This window comes from Trichophyton benhamiae (assembly GCF_000151125.1).
Source record: "Trichophyton benhamiae CBS 112371 chromosome Unknown Abenha-G-c-62g06.r1, whole genome shotgun sequence".
Taxonomy (NCBI): Eukaryota; Fungi; Ascomycota; class Eurotiomycetes; order Onygenales; family Arthrodermataceae; genus Trichophyton; species Trichophyton benhamiae.
This window is the reverse complement of record NW_003315090.1, coordinates 252,001-279,285: the sequence shown is the minus strand read 5'-3', so window position 1 is coordinate 279,285 and position 27,285 is coordinate 252,001. Positions and strand designations below refer to the sequence as shown.

General features: G+C 49.2%; 10 protein-coding genes across 10 annotated transcripts; 6 read left to right on the top strand and 4 right to left on the bottom strand.

Annotated features, from left to right (window-relative positions):
* Positions 1–361: 361 nt before the first annotated feature.
* Positions 362–2,250, top strand: ARB_02032 (uncharacterized protein; the record flags this gene model as incomplete). The annotated part of the gene is made up of 5 exons (XM_003011757.1): positions 362–401; positions 434–754; positions 817–1,383; positions 1,441–2,109; positions 2,165–2,250. The coding sequence occupies 5 exons, from the start codon at positions 362–364 to the stop codon at positions 2,248–2,250; spliced, it is 1,683 nt and encodes a 560-aa protein (XP_003011803.1).
* A 480-nt stretch (positions 2,251–2,730) lies between these two features.
* On the bottom strand, positions 2,731–4,327 carry ARB_02031 (uncharacterized protein; the record flags this gene model as incomplete). The annotated part of the gene is made up of 2 exons (XM_003011756.1): positions 2,731–3,981; positions 4,151–4,327. 2 exons carry the CDS (start codon positions 4,325–4,327, stop codon positions 2,731–2,733), a joined length of 1,428 nt encoding a protein of 475 aa, XP_003011802.1.
* Positions 4,328–5,199: 872 nt separating this feature from the next.
* Positions 5,200–8,089, top strand: ARB_02030 (uncharacterized protein; the record flags this gene model as incomplete). Its single annotated transcript, XM_003011755.1, has 5 exons — positions 5,200–5,263; positions 5,326–5,377; positions 5,435–5,914; positions 5,972–7,103; positions 7,166–8,089. The coding sequence occupies 5 exons, from the start codon at positions 5,200–5,202 to the stop codon at positions 8,087–8,089; spliced, it is 2,652 nt and encodes an 883-aa protein (XP_003011801.1).
* Positions 8,090–8,785: 696 nt separating this feature from the next.
* ARB_02029 (uncharacterized protein) lies at positions 8,786–9,453 on the bottom strand (the record flags this gene model as incomplete). Its single annotated transcript, XM_003011754.1, has 3 exons — positions 8,786–8,876; positions 8,929–9,266; positions 9,433–9,453. 3 exons carry the CDS (start codon positions 9,451–9,453, stop codon positions 8,786–8,788), a joined length of 450 nt encoding a protein of 149 aa, XP_003011800.1.
* Positions 9,454–10,141: 688 nt separating this feature from the next.
* Positions 10,142–10,696, top strand: ARB_02028 (uncharacterized protein; the record flags this gene model as incomplete). The annotated part of the gene is made up of 1 exon (XM_003011753.1): positions 10,142–10,696. The coding sequence occupies one exon, from the start codon at positions 10,142–10,144 to the stop codon at positions 10,694–10,696; it is 555 nt and encodes a 184-aa protein (XP_003011799.1).
* An 899-nt stretch (positions 10,697–11,595) lies between these two features.
* ARB_02027 (uncharacterized protein) lies at positions 11,596–13,649 on the top strand (the record flags this gene model as incomplete). Its single annotated transcript, XM_003011752.1, has 3 exons — positions 11,596–11,805; positions 11,896–13,555; positions 13,621–13,649. The coding sequence occupies 3 exons, from the start codon at positions 11,596–11,598 to the stop codon at positions 13,647–13,649; spliced, it is 1,899 nt and encodes a 632-aa protein (XP_003011798.1).
* Positions 13,650–14,092: 443 nt separating this feature from the next.
* On the top strand, positions 14,093–16,023 carry ARB_02026 (uncharacterized protein; the record flags this gene model as incomplete). Its single annotated transcript, XM_003011751.1, has 3 exons — positions 14,093–14,683; positions 14,748–15,391; positions 15,453–16,023. 3 exons carry the CDS (start codon positions 14,093–14,095, stop codon positions 16,021–16,023), a joined length of 1,806 nt encoding a protein of 601 aa, XP_003011797.1.
* A 584-nt stretch (positions 16,024–16,607) lies between these two features.
* ARB_02025 (uncharacterized protein) lies at positions 16,608–19,541 on the bottom strand (the record flags this gene model as incomplete). The annotated part of the gene is made up of 1 exon (XM_003011750.1): positions 16,608–19,541. One exon carries the CDS (start codon positions 19,539–19,541, stop codon positions 16,608–16,610), a length of 2,934 nt encoding a protein of 977 aa, XP_003011796.1.
* Positions 19,542–22,236: 2,695 nt separating this feature from the next.
* ARB_02024 (uncharacterized protein) lies at positions 22,237–23,058 on the bottom strand (the record flags this gene model as incomplete). The annotated part of the gene is made up of 1 exon (XM_003011749.1): positions 22,237–23,058. The coding sequence occupies one exon, from the start codon at positions 23,056–23,058 to the stop codon at positions 22,237–22,239; it is 822 nt and encodes a 273-aa protein (XP_003011795.1).
* A 577-nt stretch (positions 23,059–23,635) lies between these two features.
* ARB_02023 (uncharacterized protein) lies at positions 23,636–24,155 on the top strand (the record flags this gene model as incomplete). The annotated part of the gene is made up of 2 exons (XM_003011748.1): positions 23,636–24,001; positions 24,048–24,155. The coding sequence occupies 2 exons, from the start codon at positions 23,636–23,638 to the stop codon at positions 24,153–24,155; spliced, it is 474 nt and encodes a 157-aa protein (XP_003011794.1).
* Between the last annotated feature and the right edge of the window lie 3,130 nt (positions 24,156–27,285).

Below are 27,285 nucleotides of genomic sequence, written 5' to 3'. Positions count from 1 at the left end.
CTACCCAAAGCTCTGCTATGGATGGAAAAAAATATATACCAAAGGCTCCTCCCTAATGGGCCACGGAACATCTCTCCGATCATTTTATTCCATCAGGCCCAGTGATGTGCAAACAGAGCGGGAACAACTGTTTCTATCTCACACAAGACCCGCTACTCATGGTTCATGATTCAATTCGCAATGATCCATCCTCCATTAAGATACCAGTAGTAGGACTTCAGAAAGCAGACCACAATTCCTAACTAGGCATCTTTGGTGTTAATCTTCGGACTGGACTCAAGAGTCATGGAGCCATCGGCGTGCTCTGTCCGTCATTTTCATTCCACTGCCTGGGACGGATACCAACCACGGACAACGGGTAATGCTGCGGAAACACACGGCTGCTGTATGGCAGGAGAGAAGTTAGGCTTTCATTGATGGTAAATCATACTAGCCTCCGAGAATGAAGAACTATGGGATATAAATTCCAGAGAATTTCCCACCTCTGTTGTCTTTTTTTCCTTCATTCATCAAGAACAACACAACAAAAAGCTGAATCTTCTCTTTTACCTACCACAGAGGAAACACAAAGCAGTGTTAAATATGCGTTTTACACAGATTGTGGCAGCCGCTCTCTGCTTGGGTGCCACCGAGGCAGCAGTAGCTCCTATCGACAGAGCCCGCAAAGTGCTAGGAAATCAGCATGCGTTTGACAAACGTGATGCTTCTGGTGATACCGCAAAGGCCCCCAAACACTTGACTAGCAAGAACAAGAGTAAAATCTTTCCTTTCTATATACGTCTTCTTCAGTTGGTCTAACGTTAGTTTCTTGGATAGAGTTCTATGTTGACCCAAACAGCATCCCGGGTGTCCCTTTTGATATTGGAGAGTCGTATGCTGGAAATCTTGCCAACACTCCAGCTGGAAACTCTAGTTTGTTTTTCTGGTACTTCCCATCAGAGAACCCAGAAGCCAAAAACGAAATCACCATATGGCTCAACGGTGGCCCCGGATGTAGCTCCATGATTGGTCTTCTTCAAGAGAATGGACCGTTCTTGTGGCAGCCGGGCACTGATGGCCCAGTCAAGAACCCCTATGCTTGGTCCAAACTCACTAATATGGTCTGGGTTGATCAACCAGCGGGAACTGGCTTCTCCCCTGGCCCACCCACTGTGAAGGATGAGATCGATGTTGCAAACCAGTTCAGCGACTTCTGGAAGAATTTCATGGACACCTTTGACCTCCATCACAGTGATGTCTACCTTGCTGGAGAGAGTTACGCTGGTCAATATATCCCCTACATTGCCAGTGGGATGCTAGACAGGAAGGATTCTGAATACTTTAATGTCCAGGGTATTACAATCATTGACCCATCCATTGGTGCTACCGAAGTGATCATTGATGGTAAGTCAGGTATCATCTTATTCAAAAGTTAGAATTAATGCTAATATGCTCCCCTAGCCCCATCTGTTCCTGCATTGCACCGCTTCAACAACATTATTGACCTGAATGAGACCTTCGTTAACGACATCACCAAAAAATGGGAGAGTTGTGGATACAAGAAGTTCATGGATGATGCTTTGAAGTTCCCTCCAGCTGGCCCCATGACTGTCCCTGGAAAGTCTGCTGGATGTGATGTTTGGGACGAGATTATCGCTGCTGTCAAGGAAGTCAACCCATGCTTCAACATCTATCACCTCAGGGACAACTGCCCAAGCCCATCCAACGTCATGAATGGACCAAAGAACTTCTTCAACAACAAGCAAATCCAGGAAGCCATCCACGCCCACCCAACTGATTACCGCCTTTGTGGTGAATCCCAGATCTTCGGTCCTCACCGCAATGACCGCTCTGTCCCCAGCTCATATGGCCCACTTGCCAGTGTCATTGAGAGAACAAACAACACCATTATTGCACACGGTGACCTTGATTTCCTCCTCTTCACCGAAGGCAGCTTGGCCTCCATCCAAAACATGACTTGGGGCGGTCTCCAGGGCTTCCAGAAGGAACCATCTGACAAGTTCTATGTTCCATATAAGGATGGATCTGAAGTCGGCGGAGCTGGATTTGTTGGCAAGACCCATCGTGAGCGTGGCCTCACTTGGGTTACTGTTGACCTTGCTGGACACGGTAAGTTGGAATATTTCAATCTGGTGCCTGGAAGGTCGCTAACACATATACCTAGAAATCCCACAGTATGCTCCTACTGCTGCATACCGTATGCTCGAGTACATGCTTGGAAGAGTCCAGAGCCTGACTGAAACCCACTAAGATGCTTATCCAAATTTCCTGTTGTATATAGTTTAGATTGGGGGACGGGAATCCCTGGTTAATGTATAGACGTATTGGTAGTCATTCGTTTAAAATATAAAAGTTGGTTTATTTAAGAAACTCTTCGAAAATTTCATATCTCAAGTGACACTACGCACGAGGTTTTGCTAATATGAACAGTCTAAATTGAAATTGAAGAGTCAAATCTGTGGCCAAATAGGGGGAGCTGTAAAGATCAAACAATCTTAATACAATTAAAGTCGTAAGTAATGGCTGAAAGCAGCAATGTACATAGTACACCCCTGAAGGCTAGCTTAAGTTAAAAATTTGGTAGCTTGCAAAATCGAATAGGAAAGCACAATAAGAATGCTATCTGTATAACATGCCATTCAGATAGACGCCTTTTGCTGCAGAGGGTTAAAATCGAGGGATAAGCAATGTCCTGAATCATCAGGCAAAGCTGGGAGAAAGAAAATTTCCTCATAGTGTCACTTCTTCCATTTCTGCTTCTTCAGAATTGGCTCCTTTAGTGGCTTTTCCACCTCCTGATTCTTTAATGACCTCTGCTTCCGGGTCTGGTGACTGATGTTCAGTATCGTCTTCCGCATCATCTGATTTAGAGTGGGATGTTGGGGCCTTCTCATCTCGTTGCCCATTGGCTAGTATTTTATCATCCTCATCATTTGTTGCAGCGTCATTGTCAGGTGCGGTGTGACTATCCTCCCCCGTTTCCTGATCGTTTCCATTGTCCTCCTTTTCATTTTCATTCTTAGGTACTGGGGGGCTAGGGAGGTCTTTTGAGGATCCATTATCATCCTTTGGCGGGGGAAGAGGTGGTGAGCCTCCTTCAGGTCTTAAGCCATTAGGAACTTCACTCCTTGGACCGCCAGGGAATGGTGTAACGGGAGGGACTTGGTTATTCTCAGGCGACGATCGAGAGGTAGCCGTACTGTTTTGTCGTCCGTGTGTTGGTAAGCTCAAAATTGAGTTTTTCTTATTCTGCTGTGCGCCGACTCCAGGGCCAATCTGCCGTAATTTCGGATCGGCATTCAGATAGTAACCTCGCACGCTTACTATAGTCCCTTCACGCTCACACCCTTCTACCCATTCTGGCCGGACGACAGGTATATTCATCTCAACAGCCTTTTCCCAGGCAGGACCTCTACCCTCCGTACAGACGAAGTGTGTCGTATCAATACGAACCGTATCAATAAGCTTCCCTCCAATTCTATCCACTGCATTCGCCAGCGACTCTCTTAAATTGTCAGGGAGAATTCCAGCAGTAACCGTAATTCCGGATAAATCTGTCATTTTGTGGGTTCGACAAACTAGTTTTTCAGAACTAAACATACCGGCGGAGGTACGAAGGATAAGTTGGAAAGTATATTCTGTATCAATAGCAAGACCGCTTATTTTCGTGCTGAGCATATCGAGCGGTCGTGGAATCGACCCTGCTTTCGAGCCATTGCGATATAGAGATAAGGATTTAAGCGAGGCGGTGGCTAGCTGTATTGGATCCCATTCCAAAACCAAGGAGGTCTGTGTTGCATTCTTCAGTCGTAAAACAGGGGGAGAGGGTGTATTGATTCCATAGGTATTAAGGATCTTGTCCTGTAGAGCTTTGGATGCAGCTTGATCCGCAGCCTCGGCCGCTTCGTTTGGGGAGACAGTGATATCGACTATACTTCCAGATGTGATATTTCTCGGCAGAAGGACGGACGGGAACTCAATCTGAGCGAAAATCAAAATTTAGCGACTTAGTGAGAAATGGCTGTGGATGGGTACGGACTCATTGACGACACAGTGCGGGGGATTGTATTGCAAGCCTACCAGTCGATTATCTTCCGTGAGAAGGACTGCAACGCCGGCATCGACCTTCCCAACGGTTAGGGAGACCAACATCGTCTACCACCTCCTCGATCTTTCGACCGAGCAGTAGAACGGAGAATGGTGTCAATACGTCACAAGCGACCAGATCACACAATATGACGTATACCTGGGGTATCTCTCTGGTGCCTCTGCAGCAAACAAGAGCAGCGACAGCATTTGTGTTCTGATTCCCTGAGATGAGCTTCATCATCGCCTGGTATCAGCGCCCATTACATAATCTGATGCGACGAGACCAAACGTGGCGATGCTCGTTGCCGTTTTAGCACACATCAATTGCTGCTTTAGTGACTAGTGCCGTCACCATTACATAATCCTAGAGCGTCGAAGCTTCTTGAGCCGCATTTTGATAACTTCATGCAACACCTCGACGATCAAGGGACTGCCTCACAGACATAGCGGTAGATAGGGGCCTAGCACAGCACTTTCACGTTTCAATTACCTCCACCTTCTTTAGCCGCCTTGTGCAATTATTCACTTTACCAGCTAACTAGTGGATCACGTGTTTTCCTGTCACTTTCGTGTCCGCCTCATCGAGTAGACATCAACGGTTCTCGTATGATGTCGTCTGGACTGCCGGCTTCGCTAATCAAGCTGTCTCTACCTCTGGTATGGGTCCAAACCGAGATTATGAAAGATATATTTCATTACCTGACCTATATTGTAGCAATATCAACAAAATTTGTTAAATGAATTGCGATCTGAAGACGAACTGGTGATCTTAGCCCAGGGTCTAGGTCTTCTCAAAATAATAACCAACTTGCTTCACACTTATGATGCGGCTGGGAATAATCTGGTCATATTAGTTGGGGCAACTGACCGTGAGAATGAATGGATTGGTGAAGGTTGGTTTGATTTTAGGAACTGGTATAGCAAGTCTATCTTTGTTACGTCGATGCTAACTAGAGATAGCACTGGCGGAACATTATGCTGTCAGTAAATCACCTTTGGCCAGGGGGCTCAAGGTCATTAACACTGATCGAGCTACTGTTTCCACGAGGTATTGCATATTTTTATCAAACTTATACTGGCTTCTTTAAACTAATACACTGCAGGCATAAAATGTACTCAGAGGGAGGCGTCATCAGCGTGACCTCTCGGATTCTGGTTGTGGATTTACTTTCCCGTACGTTTATGTGCCATGTCTCCTTATGCCTACTAGGCCCTCTCTTAACAGTGGCGCTATAGGACTCCTTGACCCAAAACTCATCACTGGCATGATCATTCTTCATGCTGAAAAGTAAGCATGATACCTAGAAACGTGAGCGTTCTATCTTTGCTAAAAGCTACTGGATAGAGTGGTAGCCACTTCTCTCGAAGCATTTATCATCCGAATATATAGGCAGTACAACAAGGATGGAATGCTCAAAGCGTTCTCAGACACCCCAGAGCCTTTCACCACTGGATTTGCACCATTATCAAATATGCTGCGGAACCTATTTCTCCAAAAGACATCCCTGTGGCCAAGGTTCCAGGTTACTGTTGCAGAGTCCCTGGAAGGCCATAGGAAAGCTGAGGTGATTGAACTCGAGGTTCCAATGACTGATAAAATGAAAGAAATACAAAACGCAGTATTAGAATGTGTCGAAGTGAATATAAGAGAACTCAAAAGATCCAATACAGGCCTCGATGTTGGGGACGATTGGACAGTGGATAGCGCACTTCATAAGAATTTTGATGTTGCCATTCGCCGACAGCTGGATCCGGTATGGCACCGTGTCTCTTTTAGAACACGACAGATTGCCAGCGACCTAACAGTTCTTCGGTCTATTCTCCAGTAAGATTACTCGCAATAACCTCCCAAGCTATCTCGATAATTCAATCTAACAAGTAGGCTAAGTTCTCTATTGACATTCGACGCCGTTTCGTTGAATAAATATCTTGACACTGTCATAAGTGCCCATTCGGCTCCTGCAGGGTCTACAAAACAAAATTACTCGCCTTGGCTATTCCTTGGGGCAGCACATGTACTTTTTGATACTGCTAAGTCACGAGTATACAAAAAGAAGGCCTCAGAGAAGACCACATCATCTTCTCCCGACATCTTCAATGGTATTGAACCCGTCTTGGAAGAGCAACCTAAGTGGGCTGTTCTTGCGGAAGTGTTGCAAGAAATTGAGCAGGACACATACTTAAATCCTGCAGCTCCGGGTTCCTCCAACAATGCCATCCTTGTCATGTGTAGTGACCAACAAACCTGCCGACAAGTTCGTGAATATCTTTCCACCATGCATCAAAGGGAGAAATCTTTTGATAAAAATGAAGATGATGAGACCGAGATTATACCCCACGAAGATGAACGTCAACCATCTGCGGATACTATGATGCGAAGGAAACTCCGAGAATATCTTTACTGGAAAAGAAATCTCTCGAATGTGAACAACCATTTATATGATGTAAAGCCAAAAACGAAAGGCATTGCTGAGGTACCGGGTTTTACGTCTATCAGCAGCGTCGCTCCTCAAGGTCATTTTGGGAGAGCGCCCCCGAATAAAAGACGACGAGTGCGTGGCGGTAGTTCCACTGCTAGCACTTCTGGAGCTGGAAGACCAGCTCATGGGAGCGTTCAGGTAGACACTGAGGATTTTCCTGAGGTACCAAATCTTTCAGAGGAGGTTATACAACAAGCAATATTAGAAGAAGTTCAACACATCACCCTGGAAGATGATCTTCAAGATATGGATAACTACTATGAGCTTTATGACGTGAACGACTTGCTAGTTGTTCACCACTACGATGGAGATATGGATGAACATGTCCTCGAGGAACTACGGCCCAGATACATCATAATGTACGAGCCTGATGCAGCATTCATTAGGCGGGTGGAGGTATATCGCAGTTCCCATCAAGAGAGAAATGTACGGGTATATTTCATGTATTATGGTGAGTCAGTGGAAGAGCAGCGATATTTGAGTGCCGTTCGCCGTGAGAAGGATGCTTTTACAAAACTGATTCATGAAAGGGGGGTAAGTACAGACTATAAACATCATTGCTTCCATGTTCTTCGCTAACGATTTGTGTACCGTAGACGATGGCCATGCAGTTAGTCCACGATAAGAGCCATGAAGATCCCCAAGAGCAATTCTTACGGACTGTGAACACCCGAATTGCTGGTGGTGGCCGACTTGCGGGCACGGCGGCGCCTCCAACTGTGGTTGTAGATGTCCGAGAATTTCGAAGTGCTCTTCCATCACTACTCCATGGCCGTAGCATGGTTGTGGTCCCATGTCAACTAACCGTGGGTGACTACATTATCACTCCGGACATCTGTGTCGAGCGCAAGTCTGTACGGGATTTGATCAGTTCCCTAAAAAACGGACGGTTGTACACACAAGCGGAAACAATGCTTCAGCACTACTCCCAGCCGATGCTCCTAATCGAGTTTGACCAAAACAAGGCGTTCACTTTCGATGCATTTACCTCTTCTGCTACTCCAACGTCCTACGTAGCCGACAATGCCACTAGCTTTGGCTCCGGCAACATGATTAACCCAGCAAACCCTAAATCAGCACAACATCTACTAGTATTACTTACTCTAGCATTTCCTCGGTTGAAGATAATTTGGTCGTCCTCACCCTACCAGACGGCGGAAATATTTGCAGAGTTGAAGAAGAATAACTCAGAGCCTGATCCCATAAAGGCGGTTCAAGTCGGACTCAATTTCAATATATCTGGCTTAGATACGTCCGATGGCCAACCTGCGGATATGATGCCTGCGTCCGGGATAGAGCATCGAGTGTTCTCCCTTCTACCCCAAGACATGATCCGAGCCGTTCCAGGGGTAGAACCAAAGGTTCTCGAGCGTCTTATTCTAGAGACGAAGAACATCCATGAGGTAGCCAACATGGAAATTGAGCAACTTGAACCGCTGGTGGGAAAAGAAGCAGCAAGAAAGATATACAAATTCTTTACTCGGAGCGTATTCGATTCCGAGACGGTGTATGAATCATGAAAGAGAAAAATAATTATATTAAACCCAATTTTATTGGCTAATTCAACCTCAACTAATCACTTTCATCATTCTATGCGTTCAGTTTCCATCGCGAAGCATGACCGAATGGCAAGATCCAAATGAAAAACGGGAAGGTAGCAAAGTCAACGAAAAGCGAGGTGATGCTGAAAATAAAAAGAGCACAAAATAAGAAAAGGGCCATAACCATTTGACAACACTCTTCAGCATTCCAGAGGAGATGGTATAACAAGAAGCGAGATGCACCATGGCTAAGGAAGACGTAAAAATAAGGAAAAGGAAAATCGTTGCTGAAAACCGTCGGGTCAAGTTACGTGAGCACGCGTCGGTCGACTGTTTTAACGTGATTGCGGCCCTTTTCCGTACGAACGAACCATGAATGTGGCTAATAGCAACACTCGTTAGCCTCCAGATAGCGTGTGTATACCAGGGGGCTATGCATCGTCGGCGAGGTAAGTTCGGTCAGGTAATTGATATCCTTTCTCGATGTGAAAACACTTCTAGGATCAAATGAGAGCCTTCATCAATCCAGTCTAGTTATATTGACAAGCCGCTGGAAAGAAAACCAAACGTCCTTAAGTTTCTTAATAGACAGTGGCGATCGGATAGATGCTGTTGGTTGAACAGTAGAAGTAATCCATCGAGCCGGGACGTGCCGCTTTTGGAAGGATGATGGGTTCAGATCTCGTCGACGTCGATGTCCTTTTCATCACTGCTATCACGATCCTCGTCGAACTCGACGTTGTCTTCAATACCCTCATGACCATAGCTAAAGTAATGTTAGAAATATCCTCATGAACAACCAGTAACGGGAAACATACGTATCAGTCTCGTTGATCTTGGCACTCTCTGGGAGCTCGCCATAGGCCTTCAAACTTCTGGCCTCGTCGGCGTTGTACTTGAGAATGACATCTCCCTTTTCGTCTTGGTAATCGCGGAGCGAGAGAAGGATGATGTCTCCCTGGTTGATCCAGACCTTCTTGCGAAGCTTTCCACGGATATGAGCCAGGCGTTTCTCCCCGTCGAAGCAGAGAGCCTCTAATCGACCGTTACCCAACATCTTGACTACCTGGGCGTATTCTTGTCCCTCCTCCTTGAAAGTCAGCTCGCGCTTCTCATTGTCGTTCTCGTTCTTTCCACGACGTCTGTTTTTACCACCCTATTTAGTAGTTAGCATCAACATATCGAAAGTGAAAAGCACCGTATCGAGATAGATCATAGCTATATCTTTTCAGGCCGCCATCCGCCTGGACATGGATAGGCCTCGTGCTTATCGTGGGCGGGTTCTGCGGGGTTAAAGAGCCACGATAAAGAGTAAGTCATACCTTTCCCTTATTCTTCGGCATTCTGACAGAGTCTCACTAGCTGTAAAGTACGGGTATAGGAATTTGATAGGCACTTTTTAGCAAGACAAAAATGAGTCCGCTCTGAACAGGGGCGTCACAAGCGTCTGGATGAGGTTGGGTTGAGGGAGATGAATCGGTTTGATGGCTTTTTTTCTGACTTTTTTTAGTGGGGGAGGACGAGTTCGCCACGTGAGTTCGCCCCTGCTGACTCAGCTTAGGCATGGCATACAAAGTTTTTATTGAACGAATAAAAAGACGGCGAGGCGGAAGAAGAAGAGGCAGAAGACGAGGCAGAAGAAGCAAGAAGAAGGAGTGGGAAAAGAAAGCACAGTGGAAGGCAGTGAATAGTCGAGATATGCGACTCGGGAAAGCCAGGCCGGAAATGCGCCTTGTCCGCCGAGTGTCCAACGCGTCCTACAAGGCGCCCTACAGTGAAACCGTTACTGAACACACCTGGAGACTGCCTGTCAATGAACTACATCGTTCCTCATAAGTAAGCACTCGATCTCAATATTGCAACAACAGTGAAATTAAGCCAGACAGACATTGATAGGTAGTGCTAGCATGACGGAGAAACATTAATCCATTTTGATGTTTAGGTTGAGAGTTGGAATGAAATTTCATCCCCGAGTTCACGTCTTAAACCTATCAACTGGCGATTGCGAAGCGGTCCAACTTCTCCGGCAACATGAACAAGGCAAGGAACCTCAAGCCTTTCGAGTGGAACCTGGGCTTGAAGAAGCTAAACATCAAAGCCCGCTGTTTCGCAGTCAAATACGCAGCCGGCAACATTGAGTCCCCGTTCACCAAGAGATGCAGGTTGACAAAGCCTATTCTCAGCCCAATGTTCGACTATAAGCTCAAACAGAGAGAGAAAGACATTATATGGAAGTCCGTCTCCCTTGGTAGCCCGGCTGACACCCCAGCAGTTGGCCGTTCCTTGTACGCTCGAATGTTTCGGTCTGCCTACTATGAAGCCCTGCAGAAGCATGGATACGACGAGGACGGCAGAAAGCTCGTCCTCGACGCAGAAGGGAATGTTGTAGGGAAACGGAAACCGGGCCTGTCATGTACGATTCAAGTGATTTTGAATACACCGATAAAAACCGTCAAACAAGAGGATCTCGTCATAGAGGCAGAGCGGCTGGTCCAGGAGCTCGAGAGACTGCAAGGGAGGCCATGTACAGCTGGAAACGCAAACAACAGACAAAAGTCCCGGAAGGCACAGAAGTCGGCGGGATAGTTTGCAGTTTCTTTGCGGGAGAATATGCCGAACTTCCCCTGCATCGGATTGATTAATGGGAATAAGGTGCTTCTCACGCTGGATGCTACAGACCAACATTACGAGAGCCTTTCCGTCCACATAATTGATAGGTCCGGCCTGGAAGTTCCCATTTGGAGGCGTTTCACTGAATAGATAAGGCCATGGAAAGGCAGTGTCTTAACTATTCGGCTTTGGGGCCCCGATACTCTGCGCCAACTGGCTCCCACCGCGGCCAAAGTACTACGCCAACCTAAACAAACCAGCACCGTCGACAACGATGATCGATCTGCGTGGGTGCGGTGAATCTACCCTGTCATGCTGAGAATGCTGAAGGGGCTATTATATACTTACGGGCGTTTATGCACATGTCTGCTATCTATGTACTTTTGTGCCTAATTCCTGCGCATATGCTGGGTGAGTACTTACTACCTCCAAAAGACAAGATATCGAAGTAGACAACTGTGCCAATGATATCTCCTGCCAACCGCCTCAAGTAGAAAAAAACACTGTGGCCCCCGCTGCTCCGCCATTAAAAGACGTAAATAAATAGCCCAGTCATAGATATAGATCAGTAACGCGCGGTGCAGTCACTGCGTAATCGCCCAACGTCGGCGGAGGCTTGGCGTCTCTAAGCCTCTTGTTGAAGGCAAACACCAACAACTCCTCGAGGATGGACACTTTCAGCCCGAACAACCGACGGACAGCAACAACTACAGGCCCTGACGCTGCGCAGTCCACGAGCCTGTTTGGGGGAATACTTATTATCCACGCTTGAGGATGAGACTGGATACCTGAGCCGTCCTCACCGTTGCCAGCATCCTTCGCACACACGACCACATTAATACCGATAACTCCCTTGGGCTCCTGGGCAGTCCACCATGCCATCCATACTCTCTGATGCCGATAAAGAGACAGTCAGACGAACTGTCCCGAAGCCGTCCAGCAAGATTCTCGCTGTTGCAGTTGCCAGACTCTACGTTGCGCTGCCAAATACTCATAAGTGGATATACACTGGCCTGCAGGGCGCCGCAGTTCTCGCAAATGACCTCGTTGGGCATACATTCTGGATAAAACTGGTAGACGTCTCGGTATGGACGGATTTTTATTTTATTTGCCCTGGCTATATCGTCTGTGATACTGTGATTGCTAATTCGACCTCGTTTTCGTTGTCTATATAGCCTGCAGGCAGAGGGATTCTATGGGACCAGGAAATCTACGACGGGTTCGCATACAACCAGGACAGGACGTTCTTCCACACCTTCGAGCTCGAAGACTGCCTTGCTGGTCTCTCCTTTGCAGACGAAAAGGAGGCAAAGACGTTCCTCAAGAAAGTGACAGAACGAGAAAAGAGTGCTAGCAAGGAGACCAAGGCCACACCGTTTTCGGCGGCTCGCGGGCAGACACCAACGCCGGTATCGAATGGCAAAAGCCATAGCCGTTTTGGCAGAGTAGGAAGCCTTCTACATGGCCATAGGTCCTCGTCGGCGCCAAATCCTGCGGAGTCTATCATCCCCCCGAGACAACCACCTGCCAATACCGCTCCTTCAGCACCGGCGGCCCCTGTAAACAATGAGAAGGCATCCTCTCCGCTTGATACAGTGGACCCATCATGGAGAGGCCTCCTTGATGAGCTAAAGGCCATGGGGATTACCGAGGAGCAGATAGCGGAGAATTCGGACTTTATCAAGGCATACATTGAGCAAAAACAGCAAGCTAACGAGCTTGACGGCTCTAGCACAGAAGCGGCCTCCCAAGATACCACAAAGAGGCCCAAGGTGCCTCCGCCTCCGCCACCTTCGGTTCCTCCACCGCATGCATCGAAATCCCAACCTATCAGCCCGCAAAATACTGGTAAACGAGGAGCACCTCCACCTCCTCCTCCTGCCAGACGAGGCCGGCCAGATGCGCCTCCATCTCCTCCCCCTCCGCGGGAGCAGTCTCCAGCCCAATCTCCCAAACGGGAGCCATCACCTCCACGACCAAGATTCCGGGCCCCCCCTCCAATTGCCGATGCCGGGAAATATGCCCATATTCCCGGTCCTAGTCTACCATCACGGAGCCGTGCGGCATCCGGCTCTAATTTAGCCAACCCAGGACCACCTCCTCCTCCGCGACCGCCTAAAACACCAGAAGACAACCGTGCTTCGGTCCAAACCAATCGCAAAGTATCAGCTCCTGTTCCTCCTCCGAGTCGGATGCCTGCCCCCCTTCCGCCTAGGAACGAGGCTAGCTCTATATCTCCGCCACCATTACCTCCAAAGACACCACAAAATGCCCATATGCTACCACCACCGCCACCACCTCCTCCTCCTCAACGAAGCCCAGCTCCTCCCTCTCCACCACCACGACAGTCTCCCCCAGTATCTGCACCACCTCACCCTCCACCTCCACCACTTCCTACTAACAATGCACCACCACCTCCTCCGCCACCGCCGCTCCCTGCTTCAAATGCGCCAGCTCCTCCACCTCCACCGCCGCCGCTTCCACCTACATCTACCTCTTCTGCTCCAGCAGCGCCTCCTCCCCCTCCACCGCCTCCCCCTCCTCCAGCATCAGGAGGTCCACCAGCACCTCCGCCCCCTCCAGCACCTCCTGGCGGTGCAGCACCTTCCCTACCAAAAGCACCTCCAGGCAAGGATGATCTAATGGCCTCGATCCGAGCTTCCAGTGGGCGTGGTCTACGAAAAGTCAGCGAAGCAGAGAAGCGTGATCGAAGCGCGGCCATGGTCCCCGGAAGTGCAACCGATTCATCTGCTGCTTCACCCGCTCCCGCCGGTGGCATGATGGGAGCCATCCAGGATGCTCTGGCTAAGCGAAAAAAGAAGGTCAGCGCAAGTGGTAAGTTACCTCTTCGACAATTTTACCTCTGTTTAATTGTTAGATAAAAGGCTGACTAGCTATAGATGACGAGAAATCCGACGATGAATGGTGATACTACCCGCAATCAAAATTTTGGGGGAAAAGGGGGCCCGGAGGCCGCGCTTTGCATCCAACCTTTGTACATATCAGTCAACACCTATCCATAAAAAACTTAGTGCTCGCTACTACCATAAACTCTTCTGGCAAATGAAACCTTTATATCCAATCAAACGTTTTATCTCTTCCTGTGAATCGCTCTCTACGAATGATATGAGATGAAGACCCTGCAGCCGCTGATATGGACGTTGTGTCTAGGTAGGTACCTATTTAAGGTTAGGGAGGCCCCCGGTTCCATGCCGGATATCGGTAAAACATTAATCCGGTATATCGTCACGGCCAGTCTGCGAAAATTGAATCTTGTACAAAACTTCAAGAAGAGCGACGATGTTCGCGATCAAGAGCAGCACATTATATCTTGCGCTTGAGCCTGCGGAACCCGGGTGATCAGGCTGAGAGATGCTTTCCTCGCCTCCTGTGAAGACAGTAGCTCCGTCCTCGAATCTTCTTCGCTATCTTCGCTGCCAATTTGACTATTCGCGTTGCCGGTCAAAGGTTTCAACTGCCTGCCGATGGAGTTCGAGTCAGGCTTGCGCGAGCGGTTTACGGTCTTCGCTACATTTGAACTCGCCTAAACTAGCATATGGCTACTCATCGTACGGAACAAAGTGTGGTACCTCTCTGATTAAGCCGCCCATTGTAACAGGCACTTTGATATCACGCAGACGCTCTCTTTCTGCCAGCCGATACCAGCTCTTGAGCACAGATGGCATCCGATCCTTCAGCACTACAACTGTGAGATGCCGACACTTCCTGCGGCGGCTTTTAGGCTTTTCACGGCCACCCACCAACCCGCAGTTGAAACCGGATGATCTCCCTCAAAACATTCCAAATTTCGATGACGGGAATGAGAGTAATCCTTTCAATGTAGGACGCAACTTGGCGTTGAAGGTCTCAAATGAACCTCGACTTCGATGTACAGAGTTTGATGGGGCTGGAAACGTTACTCTTGTAAACGGGGAATTCAAGAAGAGCGAATTGATTGCCAAGGTAAGCTCTCCTAAACATCGGTTCAATGAGAAGCATAATCTAATCCCTCTTTCCTACATTTCAGTATGGCCTTCTACCTCGAGACCTGAGAAAGATCGATTCCTCCGTCCTGCCACATATTCTCATTCGTCACAGCGCAATTCTTATCAGTCTTTTACATTTAAGGGTTCTTATCAAGTCAGATCGAGTCTTGGTGTTTGATGCGTATGGTTCCACAGACACTTATACCCAGTCCCTATTTATGTATGACCTTGAGGGAAAATTACGACAGAAAGAACCAGTTTCACGAGCTGCTTGGGCCTCTGGCGCTTTACCATATGAATTTAGGGCACTTGAAGCAGTGCTCGTAAGCATCACTAGCGGCCTTGAGGCAGAATTTGAGGGCGTTAGAGAACCGGTTTCTAGGGTTCTACGAGCGCTTGAAGAGGATATCGACCGAGATAAACTCAGACACCTCCTAGTCTATTCTAAACGTCTCGGAACATTCGAACAGAAGGCCAGACTTGTTCGTGATGCGATTGATGACTTGCTAGAGGCAGACGATGACCTGACGGCGATGTACCTCTCCGAGAGGTCAAAAGGAATACACAGAGCCGAACACGATCACCAAGAAGTCGAGATGTTACTGGAATCTTATCATAAAGTTTGTGATGAGATCGTCCAGGCCAGCGGCAATTTGGTAACTAACATCAGAAACACAGAGGAGATGTAAGTTCTCTCATGAAACAACTACCTGCTAGGATTACATATACTAAGTATATATAAATAGTGTGAAAGCAATTCTGGACGCCAACCGCAACTCCCTTATGCTTCTAGAGCTCAAGTTTAGCATCGGGACTCTGGGAATGGCAGCAGGAACTCTATTTTCAGCTCTCTATGGTATGAACTTGAAAAACTTCCTCGAAGAGTCCGATTTAGGCTTTGGCGCTGTTTCTGCTGCTTGCTTTGCCCTAACAGCATTTGTATGTGTGTATGGGCTTATAAAGCTGAGAAAGGTCCAACGTGTCCGGATGTGGGGAGAAAACGGTATACAGGAATCCTATAGGGGAGGTTTAGCTGTACGTGGTTGTCCTCCGCCTGCTCCCCAGAGTAACTGGAGATCGGATTCTATTAGTCCTTTTTTTCCTGGCGAAGAACGTATGCAACGACTACGTCGGCTGCGAGGAGCGTCAAGCCCTGCAGTGCCGCCTACCGTATCCCCGGCTGCTGTAGCTGCGAATAAACTGAGGTCCTCAAAGCATAAGAAGAGGCCAGACCGAAATACCAAGGCTGAGGCCCAAGAGCCTATCCAAGAAGAAACTATTCAGGAAACTGAACCCCTGAGCTCAGCAGCCCGCTAGGCTAACATACCCATACTTATCATTGTTGTATTTACTGATTTTCTTTCTTTCGTTTTTTTACTAACCTATATCTTGTTGTTAGCGTTCACAGGTTTAACCTCTCCCCTTACGGAACCTAATATGCTCGCATCCTTAGTATTATTTTAGATCTCTCTCCTTTTTCCTCGGTATGGCCATGTTGGGTGGGCGAGTTTGGTGGCGCTTTGGGAATTGGGTTTCAGGTTATATTTGACGATATAGAAGGATATAATAACACAGTAAGACTTACAACAATGTTACGATAAATACTATGGAGCGAACGAGAAAGCAAGAAAGCAAGGCAACTGGCCACGAGAAATAATATTGTTCAGTAGATAAAGGTCATTCAATCATTCAATCATCTAAATTGTATAAAGCGAGTTTTTGAAGGGTCCCGACAAGGAGTATAAAGGAAATAGTGGTGTCACTAGTGGAAATGTAGACAGCGATGGAGAAGTGGGAGTAAGTCCCGACACAAGTTAAAAAGAGGGTAGCATCTGTTATAGCAGCAGTAGTGAAAGTGGTAGTAGGAGGTATCTTAGGAAATGTGGTAAAGATTGTAAAAGTTATCTCAAGGCAATAGCCTCTCCGATGCGGTTATGCGGCTCAATCAGTCGCTGATGAGCTCTCTCCTTGGCTGTGCTAGGAGAAGTAGACGGGCGTGCTAGAATTCTTCCTTGTACCGACAGTCTAGAAGTAGTGGTAGACGAGCAGGATATCTCAGTTTCTCCGATATTAGGAGGAATAGCTGAGCGTCGAGTTCCTCTTCTTGTGGCGAAAGCAGAAGACGTAGCAACCCCGCATCCACCATCATAAGAGCTGCGATATAGGTTGAGCATGTCTATAATATCATCACGGAAGTTGATAGCATTTGAGCTGCGGGGGCTGCACTTCTGGTCTCGCTGAGCATCACATTTGGCGCCGACTTCAAGTGCAGAGAGCAATGCAGATTGAAGCATCTTATTTTGGCGTTCAAGGTAGAAGACACGATCTTGTAGAAACTTTTGTTGGTGAGATTGAGTAGCTATGGAAGAGTCTGAAGTTGGCGGGTATTTGAAGTGAGTGGGAGTGAATGGAGATAAAAGAGAATCAGGATCGTCGGGACGAATGGCGTTAGCGCTGGGTGGAGTGAGTGGTAGTGGTTCATCATGGATGTATTTTTGGGATTTAGTATTGTCGATGGTTAAGGTCGAGCTTTTGCGGTTTCTGCGGGGGGTTGATCGTGTAGACCGCCTTGACCTGCCACTATGCGCTCTGGTTCCCATGCCTTCATCGTCCGATGAAGGTAGGGATGGTGAAACCGGACGGGATACAGTTTCCAAAGCACGTAGTCCGGCAACACTCTTTGGGCTCATTAGCGATGGCCTGTGAGGCACAGGGGTAGGAATGAATGACTGTGAGTTTCTGGGGCTAGTTGGTAAAGATCCTCCGGCTAGCAGAGAGAAGGCGTTATGCTTATGTCTGAATGACCGTTCTTGTGTAGCTCGATCAGTGAATACTGAGCCATCAGGCATAATTGTTCTCATTGGAGATCCATTGGTGGAAGACTTGGTATTAGAATCGGCTGTAACCTTTGACATGGCAGATTTGACTGTTGGTCGAGTGGAGTTAGTGGCTGACGGTAATGACTCCTCACTGGTCCTTGAGCTTCCCTTGGTTGTAGAAGAGTAATTCAGGATGGCCGGCGAGCTAGCTTGTCTGCCCCTAACATTATCAGTGTTTTCGAGGGTGGCTGAGTCTTTGTTCGAAGCTTTAAGTGCAGCCCTAGCGGCGGCAACATCTTTCATTCTCAAGGCGTGGATGTTGTCTAATCTGCTAGACTTTCTGACAGGTACCGCAGGGAAGTGATCCGGGAGGATTTTGGATGCAGTATCCGCGCTTCCTTTTATTTCTGGAACGTTTGTCGTTGGGAGTTTGGGAAACGATTCAACATTAGGTTGGTTGTCCAATGCATCATGCGATACCGTGAGGGCGGGTGTGGATGATATGGATTTTGAGGCGTCGTTGTCATCTCCCTTTTGAGAAGGGTTGTGCCAGGTAAGGGGAGAGGTTAAAGTACTACTGCTTGCAGAACCAGACAAGGCGGATATCGAGAAAATATTCGATGATGGGGTAAGTGACGGCTCCGAGGACACGGAATACTTTCTGGAGCTATCAATTGGAGCAGGGATCAAGGTTCGAGATTTTGATTTGGACTGGGTCGCAGTATCTAGGTTTTCGTTGGCATCGGCTGGATCCAATATGGACACAGGCTTTTCAGTACTCTCAAGACTTTCAGCGTAATTGAAACCGTGCTCTTCCGACATGGGGCAAGATAATCGACAACAAAGGCTGCTGAAGTCAGTTCGACCCGCCCTTCGTTCTTTTCGGCTGGAAGTCCGTTCGGGGAGACACTGTACGTCGATGAAGGTTGACTCGCAGGTAGTTGATATAGAGTGTCGTTTGCCGAACCCGGAACTGGTGGTGGTTGACCTTGTAACCCGGATAGAGTCTCTTTTATAAATTTGAATTTGCTGTCTTTGTTGCTGGCAGTGAATTTCGGGAGTATCGGGAAGCGGCTTGTCTTGAGGCCAATATGTCGAGCCCTTGGCACAGTTATGTGGCACCGCAGGTTTGGGTGGAGGTTGAGGTACGTTGTCACCGTTGTGGTTCGACGGACTGTTAAGGTGTACGGGCATTGGTTGGATCGGCATCCCGGAGTCAGTATCAATACCAGATAGGATCTCGCGGCCAACTGAAGTGTCTGTCCATTCCATCTTTTCATTCGTATACATATCTCCGGTCAGGGTTGCCGAAGACAAATCATACAGCTGGCCCATGGTAGCCAAGGATGGGAAAGGTTCCGAGACTCCAATATCGTTTGATGGAGGTTCCTTGGAGGATGGTAAGACTGAAATGCCTGGGTAAGCACATTCGCCGTCAACCTCTGTCTTAGGAGTAGCAATGGGTCGATCAATGTTGCTATCATGGGAACCTCGGGGGCTTCTGGTGCCGGGGGAGTACTGCATGCTTTCCATGCTGATAGCAGGGTTCAAGCGGTCGTTTTTCTGCTTGTTCTTCCGGGCTGGAGTACGGCTCCATAGGTCAGGAGCAAATAGCTTGACGGGCGATTTCTTCCTCTGAGGGGCCGAGTCTTCCTGTAGCCCCAGATCATCTTGACGGTGCTTCAGTTGTCGTAGCTGCCCATTGAGTTCAAGACTGTCTAGATCAAAATTGTATGGGTCTGAGATGGGGAGTTCACAGGTCTTGAAGAATTTGATAAGCTCGGTAACGTGCTCTGATCTCTGAGGTCGACGTGCTGAGCCAGCAGACCGAGGGCTATAGTGAGCAGCGTTCTTATTTCTTTTGGTGGCTTTCTTTCCTGTCTGGGTTCGACTCGAAGCTGGTCGGGGATAGTTATCCCTTCCAATAGATTCAGCTACCGACAGCCTCGGAGTTTCCCAGGCAGAGAAGCAGAAGCTCTCCTCCGAGGATCTCGAGGGAGTACTTGGACGCAGCATTTTCCCGTTCTTAGGCATGCAGCCGTTTTTGTTCTCCGAACCTGCGATGATATATAATGATAGTTATAGTATATAGTAGCAGGTACTTTGTCACGGAAGAGGCGCTACCTGAGCACCTCCCAACCGGATATGAAACAAGGAACCACCACGGCTATCTGCCAGGCATTGCACAGAGGCTCGAGCTCAATGTGGTTCAAGATGAAGACATCCCCAAGGGATCAAAGGCTGAATCGAACGATCTATGAGCAAGGGGGTTGAGTCACATAAGATGTCAAGATACTAGATGGCCACGTCCGAATTCTGGGGAGAAGACAGGCTGAGGGTGGTCGTTTAATAGAAAGTTCATTAAACTAGAACGGCCAGTAGATAGGTGACAGGAGGTGAGAACATCCCACAGCTGTGATCTTGAGGGACCGGGTGAAAAGAAAAAGGGCAGCACAGCATCAAAAAGGACGAGCAACAGCGGCAAGCTGCATTTTGGGCGTCGAGGGAGACAGGAGACCAAAAAGTCGAAAGCTTCACGTTGAATCTTTATACGAAGACGTGAACCTCTCACTTGGGAAGAAGAGCCAAAAAAAGCAAGGAAACAGAAAAACAAAGAGCCAGGAAGAAGAGAAGTGATAGCAAAAGCAAAGAAATAGAGCCTTCAAATGTGGACTTGAAGGAATTGAAGACAAGAAGAGAGAGAGAAAGAGAGCATGCAGTCGAAAAAGGAAATATGAGCCAGACTATGGGATGCAGTCTGAATCCCTTAGGGCCATTTTCCCACACTGATTCACAGAGCTAGCTCCATGAACCCTGTATAAGCTGAAGGGCCTCGACAAATCAAGGCGGAGGAAGGAGGAAAAAGCAAGCCTGCGATTTCGACTGTTAGTTACATGGCACAAGCAGGTGAATTGGATCTATCAACGCCTTCCGGCAAGAGAATCCATTCCACTGGAGTAACCCTTGAACGCAACGCATACACGGCGGGTTTAAGAGTCCACTCCTGTACATACGGGGTAACGGGAGGCCGTCCAGGGTCAGGGGAACAGGAAAGGTACATAGGCACCTCTCTCTCAACATCCAGAGCCAAGTCACAGGGCTGGTCATTCGAGAGAATCTCTTGCTAGCCTGCCTGGCTGCCAGTCCGCTACCAGCTTTCCGGGGAGGTCAAGCCTCAAGTCGAGGATCCATCCTCCACCGCTCGCCTCCCCCCCCTTTCGACCCCCTCGACCCCCCCAAGCGAGACCAGGCACCACCACCGTATATCACAAAGAACCCGGGCGGCGGGATTTTCAGTCGTGCTGTTCCCCCATCAGGACAATCCCCCTGTTTTATGATGGGACGGATAAATAGAATAATAGCTCGCTGGTCTCCAGTCCGCGGCCGCGCTGTTGTGCTGCTGGAGACGAAGGTTGGCCGAGTTGGAGCATTTTTCGATGGTGGAAAGTAAAAGTTGCCGCTTTGGGCGTCGCAGGGCTGAGTCAGCCACGACGACGCTGCTCGAGTTCTATCAATTTTGCCTGCGGATGGGAAGACAGATCACATCTCGCTTCCTGTCGAACACGATCGTGCAAGGAAGACGAGCAGAAGCAGGCGGGCGACCAAGAGAGATCGGACGCTGGCCTGTCCATGGGACCTGCGATGCTGCTGAGCCAGGCCTTGATTGGCCTCTCTGGCCTCTTTTTTTTGTACACTGAGAGAGGGGGGCCTGGGAGTGAAGAGTCGACGTGAAGAAGACGACGACGAACGCTCAGATCTACGCATATGCTCTGCGTTACCCAATGGGATGGATACCATGGCAGGTTAAAATGGCCGTATGCACACATATTTTATTTTTATTTTTTTTTTTATCTGTTAACTACCCCCTTTTCTTTGCTTTTCCTTCTCGTCCCTTGTCTTCCTTTTGCGTGTTGTTGTTGTTGTTGACACACGCAGCGTCGTGTCGTACATTCCGACACGATCCAGAGGGTACGAACCAATATTCAGATACCCGTGCAACGCCTCAAAACGGTGCGGCCAGGGGTGAAAGCGCCGGTGGGAGACGGGCAGCAGCAAAGTAGAAGCTGTGAAAAAAGCAAATCAGGAGAGAGAGAGAGAGATAAAGAGAGAGAGAGAGAGGAAAAGCAAAGGCTGAGGGAGAGGGAGAGAGAAGCAACGCTGAGAAAAGACCACAGAGTATGGCTCCTAGCACGTTGGCTGTCTTTTAGCATTGACGACTAGTTACAGAGTCGCTTGCCAGACAATAGGGCCTGGGTAGACGAGACGAGTCGAGATGGGGTGAGATTGTTAGTTTGCTGGTACGCGCCAGTCATCTGGATGAGCGCCCATCCCCTGGCTATCAGTGTCCAATTTCCCGCTTCCTGGTTAGTTGAGGTAGACGAGGGAAATAGTGAAAAAAGGTTCTAGATTATTGAATCTCGCCTGGTTGATGATGGGAGCTGTTGAATCTGAATGTCGATGATATCTGCTTGGACTGCAAGCAGAGTTCGAGGCACAGAAGAAAACATTATACGCTGCATGACCAAGCTTCGTGCAGATTAATTTAAATTGATATTATAATATTACTATTATCATAATATGATTATGCTATGCTCATCTTATAACAGAGCGAGAAACACATGTAAGTTAGTTACTTGACGAAAAAAATAAAAATAAAAATAAAAATAAAAATAAAATAAGGATATTCGAGTCAATAATGCGACTCGACCATTCAGGGAACAGGTATTTTCTTCCAATTCTTTGCTCCATTCCTGTTTGCCTTCTCGATGTCGTCTACCATGACAAACATTCGTCTCTGGCCACAGAAGCCTCCAGGGCCTGCTATCCGCTGGATCGTTTGAAGCGAACCCCCCGGCTGACCGTCTGCGTTACTCTGCCACACTCTCTCCCTCACCTTCTGTCCTGGAAGGTGAGTTCGCCGAGGGTTATGCTCTGGATAAGCCAGCCGGCTGACAAGATACTGCAGGTTTGCAAAGACGCGTTCAAACCGTCTGAAGAACCCCAGCCACTTCCAAGTATTCTGTGAGTAGGCCACTCGAACGTACGGGTTCAAGAAAACACCAGTCTGATTTGCAACATCTGGCCGGCCAAACCGATCTTCCCAATCTGCAAAGATCAAGCAGCACTCGGAAGATTCCCAAAAGGGCTCTGAGTCGTGCCGGAAGCGAGTGACAATGTGGCTTGTCGAATCAGCCGTTGAAAAGTGCTGGAATACTGATGCCTGGAAGGCCGCCATTCCTCCCCAGCAGCTGCGCACCTCGACTGCGTCGGCGCCCTGGAGGACCTGGTTCCTGCTCCTGGCCCGTCCGACGGGAGCGAACCAGGGGAAGTACATCAGGCCGGTGCCATAGCCCTCGGCATCCCTGACCACGAAGGTGTCGTAGAACATGGCCTTGGAGATAAAGTCGACGGCACAGGCTGCCCGATACTGAGCGTGACCGGCCTGGTCTACATTGGTCGAGAACAGGAGCTGAGCAGCCTCAATGGCCGAGAAGTAGACGTCGTTCAAGAACAGGACCCGGTCGAACTGCATGTTCGCATGACTGAACCCGAACCCGTCCGCTGCTACATGATCGCCAGAGGGCTGGTACGCCGAGTTCAGCGGTTCCAGCGCCCGGTTGCGGATTCTGGCCAGGTACGCTATGCGCTTTACTCGCTCGCCCCCTGATGGCAGAGTGGTCGTAGGGAGGCCCTCAAGGGGCACATGCTCCCCTGCAACGACTGATGAGTTACCTGTAGCCAGAAATTACCTTAGCCCGTAGCCATTTAGATGTTATATGTTGTTATTTAGAAGCAGGAAACGAGATGGAACAGATATACAGAGCGCACACGGGGGAGCAACGGACATGGTAGCTGTGCAGCAAGCTCTCTGAGGGCGTCTCCTGTCCCCGGCCCGCTGTCGTTCTCGTAGATACTGACAAACACGTTATCCTCTCCCAGGATGTCGACCAGCTCGAGCAGCGAGCGGCCCCAGGGCCCGCGAATCATCTCCTCCTGCACGATATTACTTGCTATGAACACCTTCTGGCCCTCTGGGTTCCCTCGCCCGGGCTGCGTGGAACCGAGGATCCGCTCACGCAGGCCAGCATAGTGCTCTGGCGGCGTCTGATATGGCGGCCACAGCAGCGACTCGGCCACCGATACGACCACGAACAGCCAGGCCAGAAGCCCGACAAGCCGTAACAGGCGGTGGGTTCTCGACAGCCTGGTTCCAGCTCGCCGCGTTGGACAGCAGCCTATGGCAGCGAGCAGATGGTGGCCCGTCTTCTCAGCTCGCCGCAGAGGAAGCGAGTTCAGGCTGCTGGGTGACCGGCCGTGGATGGCTTGCAGAAGCCCGCCTCGGCCGTGACTTGGCTGCTGCTGCTGCTGCTGCGGCTTCTGCTGGCCATGATATGAAAGAAGGCCGGCAGCCTCAGCTTCGGCGTCGCAGCGAGCTGGCGATGATGGCCGGAGGAGGTCGACAGGTCCCATTATTAGTTTATTGCGCGGCGTTGACGAGTTAGCGGACGTAGCTATCTATAGCTAACCATAGATATCACCAATTCAGTTAATTCACCGTCCGGCGATGGAGGAAAGGCAGCCATCGAACGTCCAACTACAAGCAATGATATCAATAACAACGAGATATAGCAGACAAACGGCGACTAGACGGGCCTGAGCCTGGTGGCTTGGACGTTTCTGAATGCACAAATAAAAGCAATCCAGCCCGTGAAGCTGACGTCAAGTTGATCGAATCCTCCAGGGGCAGCCAATGGCGCAGCACCAGGCGTCGTTACATGTTCATCTGGCCGGCGCAGATCGACCGGGAGGGTGAGAAGTCCCCTTCTTGGCCTGACCGACTCTCACGAGCATCTCGCTCGTATTTTCAGGCCCGTCTGTTGCCCGCCGTTGCTATCAATTGGTTGCTTGTAGACAAGGGGGTGGGATTCTGTACCGGCGGTATAGCGGGGAGAGCGGCCGGCTATTGATGCGAGCCAACAGCAACAACACTCAACGGGCAGACGCTGCGGATGGAGTACGGAGTATGTATGCAAAGCAGCAATTTAGTAATGCTACGGAGGATACTAACCGTTATTTTTCTCCATAGCAGGGCGTTAGCGCATGCGGCGGAGTTTCTCTCTGTCCAGTAACGATATACAGGGGGGGTCTTCGCCCTAACTATACGAAGGGCCCCAGCAGCCAACATGCTCTCCATACAAAAAGACATTGTGGTCAGCTTCAAGGCTGATCGTTGGCTACGGAGTAAGTACTACGGCAGAGACTGGGGCCCGTCTCTTTCAGGATTCAACATTATCTATCCCAGGACGGAACTGGTCAGGGAGCAGAGCAGCAAGTTCCTGGGAAATCCGAATTTGAACAGAGACCGCATCCCCGGACCTGCATCCATAGGCATGCACGGTTTTATGCGCTGAACTGCGGAGTATCATGTATTCATGTATACAACCTGAGAACTATACCCAGAAACGCGAATTCCTGCAGGCTCACGTCAGCGTCTTGCATATGAATCGCACATTTCCAGGCTCCGTGATTATCATCAATCACCGTCTTCACCCTCGATTCTGGTTTGTGTGGGAAGAGATGGCCGAGCCAACCAGGCCGGATAACTACTTACGACATCTATAAGATGAGCGTTATAAGGATCTGCAGAGCACAGGATGGTAGCTAAATTGGGACAGTGTGACATTTTAGCTGCATGTTGGGGCCTATATGTCTCTTGTATTAAGCACATTCAACTTGTTCCACTCGTTTGACGGAGAGCTCCATAGCCGCAAAGCCCGCATCTCCGCGTCTACGGAGTACTACTACTCCCAGGCAAACAGCCGACAACAGCTTCGGACCAGGACCCTGTCCTATATCTGCTCGAGGTACCAGGTGCTGAGGTTTGCTCTGGCTCTCGCGCATGCAGGGTGCTCGCTGGAGTTGCACAGTGAGTCGCATCCTGTCCGACTCTGACGCCCGTTTCCGTTGCACCATGCCAGAGATGGGCCATCCCAAGAGGCGACGGGCGGCAAAAAGAGGCTGGTAGGAGGCTATTCCGACCAACGGCTTTGAAGAACGTCTCCTCTACGGAAATTGTGTGGCTGTCGATGCGCTCCCAAACCAGGCAGACGTCTATCATCTATCCAAGAGATCTAGAGACCGACGTCACAGGGCAGAAACCTGTCTCGCGGATCGCCCAGATCTAGATACCCAGGCACTTCCGTGCATTTGCCTTCTCACAGATGTGCGCGTGCCTCTCCGATCAATATGCAAGATGGAAGCACTCTAGACGCGTATAGCCGTGGGCGCGTACCAAGCAGACCGTACGTGATGAGTGTAACGACTGCCCGTCACGGCGGATATCTCAAGTTATTCCTCCTATAGAACAGGATATGCCATACTACCATCCTCTCGGATATGATCAAAGCTGCAAAAAAAAAAAAAAAAAAAAAAAAAAAAGGCGACACAGGATCCTCTTGTTTTAAGCATTCTTGCTTTCGCGCCAGCAGTCTATATAGAGGTTGCACCTGGCCCCGGCTCAATAGAGCGCAGAGGCCAGGGACGGTCTCGATCTGGATGGTCGGAGAGCCGGTTGAGCACGAGAGAGGGTGTACACGGACTGGGTGAGGGTACACTGTTCGTCCCCTGCGGCCGGCTGACTGCAGAATCTCGTGCAGGAGAAGAGATTTTCCTTCCAGCACCCTTCCACCATTCACACATCTTGCATACAATGCGTCATTGGTTATGCACCTAGCTATCCTTGCAAGAGGCAAGAGCTCCAAGGAAGAATCATGCAGCAGCAAAAGGCAAAAGGCTCGGTGGAGGCTTCATGCAGCTCGGCTGCATTGCCTGGGTAAGAGGGATGAGCGAAAAGGCCTGTACCTGCGCATTATGCCGGCATTCTTCCTCCGCAGGATATGTTTGACGAATAAAGGGTTAAGAGACTTGGAAGCTGGATCAGTATCAGGATCACATCACGGTTCAATCTTTATGGGTGCGTTTGTTTAATTGCCATACACACCAACTCCCCATTTCATCTCCTACGTGTTTTGATAAGGAATCTACTATACGCCGAAAGGCATGGCCTGTCAGCCATCTACAGTCCAGAAGAGCGCTTACACACGCACACCCCTACACCCCGAACACTTGCGCACAGTGCTTCCCTTGCGTATTCTGTGGGACATGAAGCAGCGACCTATCACTGTGGGAGCTCACAGCTCCTCCTGCGGTTTCCCTATTTGGATAGTAGACCTTCAAGAGTTGTTCGTCCATAGACAGCTAGAGGCAGGGAATCAGAATGAGACGCAAAGTAAAGGGGTTGCGAACCGGACGGTGCACGGCTGGCTGTATACACAGGCCACACAGGCCACAGGCCCTTCAGGCAGTGTTCAGGAACAGGTCTCGCGCCGAGCACCAACAAGACGGCTGAACGGCGGTTGATTGGTAGAAGGATCTAGAATTTCAATACCATCATCGGCCTGAAAATGTGAAAGAGACAAAGCTCTGTCCCTCAATGCGACAAAAAGCGAAGAGGCTTATGCTCGTCATGTAAGGGCGGGTAACCTGAAGAATCTCCACTGTACCCGGAAAAACCCAACCACTGTGTCTTCGGGTCAGGCACAGAGAAAGCTGCGTCACTGCTGTGAATGTGCGCGCCGTCAATAATATCACAGTATAAGGCGGCGGATGCAAGGATAACTAGCTAGCGAGAAGAGAAAAGAGTTCTAGGAATACAATGCAAGAATGGGAAAGATAAGGGAGATATTGCACGAGGAAAAAT